At 46.8% G+C, this 2,545-nt stretch overlaps 1 protein-coding gene across 1 annotated transcript in view; it reads right to left on the bottom strand.

The window, feature by feature from the left end:
• The window catches only part of cabp7a (calcium binding protein 7a), an 11,284-nt gene extending 9,166 nt beyond the window's left edge, over positions 1-2,118 (bottom strand). Inside the window, exons 1-2 of the mRNA XM_008336296.3 lie at positions 1,860-2,118; positions 1,297-1,430 (exon numbers count right to left, since the gene is read on the bottom strand). Of these exons, the coding sequence (XP_008334518.1) occupies positions 1,297-1,402 (106 nt within the window). The 5' untranslated portion in view covers positions 1,403-1,430; positions 1,860-2,118. The remainder of the gene's footprint in view (positions 1-1,296; positions 1,431-1,859) is intronic.
• Positions 2,119-2,545: the final 427 nt, after the last annotated feature.

Below are 2,545 nucleotides of genomic sequence, written 5' to 3'. Positions count from 1 at the left end.
TCTTTCCCTGAATTCGCTTTTCCTGCGTATGACGCAGAGTCTAAGTTCATTATTTTGATTGCCTTCTGTTAACAACATCTCAGCTGCCTGGGTCTCTACAGTGTGTGGTGTCAGTGGAGTAATGAATGAATGTAATGAGGCAAGACCACAGGGTCTCACTGTCATGTCTCTGTTTCCGTGTTTTCCTGTTGTCCTTGTGGGGTAATCTTTGGGATCACACTCACCTGTTGTTGATTAGCTTCACTTCACCACCTGGTGTTCCCTGTGTATATATACCCCTCTCCCTCACTCTGTCAGGGTTGGATGTGATTGTGATTGTGTTAGATCTTCGTGTTCGTGAGTTTCCTACTCTGTGTTTCCTCGTGTTTCCGTGTTTTGCTCGTGTTCCTCGAGAATTCCATGCCTGTTAGTTCTTCGTGTTTTGTTAATTTGGACTTTGTAAATAAAACTTCCTGCACCAGAAAGAGTCTCTCCAGTACTGCATTTGGGTCCTGCCTGCTTCCTGCGTTGCCCGCACACGACAGAATGATCCAACCACGACTGGACCCAGCGTACTGGGAGGCTCTCCTGGCGGATTTCGGTGTCACGCAGCGAGAATGGGAGAGTGTGAAGGCACAGTTGAGCGCTCTGCAACCTGACCACGGCTTAGCGTTCCCTGCAGCAGCCTCTCCATCTGTGGGACCTGTTTTTCCCACCCTCCCAGCCCCTATGTTGGGACGTCAGGAGCCGTCCCTTAAAGGGGGGGTAGGGGCTCCTGTTCGGTCTGTGCCTCTGGTGGGCCGAGTGCCAGCGGCCCCCAGTCCTCTGGTGGATTCAGGGTCTCCAGTGGTTCCGGCGCTCACTTCCCTGGAGGTTCCTGAGGCTTTCACCTCCCCAGTGGTGCCGGAGGCGACGGTGGCCACAGCCTAAAAAACATTCTATGCCAGTGTCCCCCTCTCCCTCACACTCTCCTCTCCTGCAAACGTGTTTTTCCAAGTAAAAAAATACAAAATCTCTTCTTGAGTATTTCTGCAAACCCATCTTATCAAATACAGTATGTTAAACCAACATGGAACCTTTCAAAACCATATTTTTAAAAAAAAAAAATAATAAACGAACTAATTCCTCGTCTTCCCCGCTGCGCGTAATTACCCTGATGTCACTGAGCGCTGTCCATGGTGCTGACCGCGCGTCGGTTTGAATGAGCTGCGCCGCTACGGAGCCGATTGCGGACAACACTCAGCAGCATCTATGCCCCACCGGGGGACACTTTGAAACACAAGTAGAAGTAAACCCACGAGTGGGATGTCAACTCACCTTCCAGTTCATCCTCGGGCAGATTCAGCGGGGCGTCATTGCTGGGCAAGTCGGGGTCGGTGGAAACACCGCGGTACATCAATGAGGTGACTGGATGCAACGGCATGTTTGCGATTCTTGGTTTCCACCTGCACCTATAACATGCAAAAAATGTTCAAACAGAGGACCTCGCTGGATCTAGTAGCGTGTCTTGAGGGGCAGGTAACCTCATCCTATTGCAGTTTTTTTTTTTTTTTTTTCAAAAAAGTATTTAAAAAAAAAAACCCACACAGTCTCTACACGCTCTCGCGTTTAGAGCTGAAGCAGCAATAACACAGAAAAGCCAGAAAAGCCAAACGTCGGCCAAATGTCTCTAGAATGATGAATATGCAATAAACTGCAGAAAACGAGTCAACAGTTTAGGCTTTTTTTGAGTCCCAGGTTTTTGGGGTTTTCTTGTTTGTTTTTCTGGGGGTTTTTTTGGGTTTTTTTTTTTTTTGTTTGTTTGTTTTGTTTTGTTTTGTTTTGTTTTTCTTTCTCCTCAGTTCAGCCACTTGTTGAATGCGTGCGCTTACTGTACGCACTGGGAGTTCACGGTCCAGTCGACTTTAGACTATCCACAACAGGCGGCTGCGCTTAAAGCAAAAAGGCACAAAAAACTAATATTAATTTGTAAAATACTTGATCCTTAAATAAAGCAAAGTTGGCTCTGACTCTCTGCGGAGAAAGCTATGGAGACGGGGGCGCGCTGCGGTCCAGTCCTTTTAACCTAACTGTGCTAGAGCGAAGGAGGGTTTGAGAACGGAGGTGAAAGGACAGTGCGTGAAATACACATTGTGTTCTCCCTGTCTCCTCCCCTTTCTCCCTCTCTCCCCTCTCTCTCTCTCTCTCTCTCTCTCTCTCTCTCGCTCACTCACAAACATCTGGAAGCAGACCGTCTCCTCTCTCCTCCTTCCTCGTCTCTTCGTTTGTGACTCTCATCCTGCGGATGCAGTGTGTGATTGATGAGCGTGTAAACACAGTCTGAATGGTTGATTTTACCGTTTTTTGTGCTGAAGCCTTAAGAGGAAATATCGTCCATAACATCACAGTCAGTTTCAACAGCAGAGATTTGGCGGCAAATCTCTCGAAAAATGGCAACTACTGATGTTTAGTTGTTATTATCTATGAAAACACCAGCAACATATATATATATTTAGTATATATATATATAGTATTTTAAAGGAGGAAGAGTAGTAACAAGACAAGGACAAATCTCTGCAGCTCTCCT

The sequence above is a fragment of the Cynoglossus semilaevis genome, chromosome Z, assembly GCF_000523025.1.
Source record: "Cynoglossus semilaevis isolate Cse_v1.0 chromosome Z, Cse_v1.0, whole genome shotgun sequence".
NCBI lineage: Eukaryota > Metazoa > Chordata > Actinopteri > Pleuronectiformes > Cynoglossidae > Cynoglossus > Cynoglossus semilaevis.
This window is presented reverse-complemented; position numbering and strand designations above follow the sequence as displayed.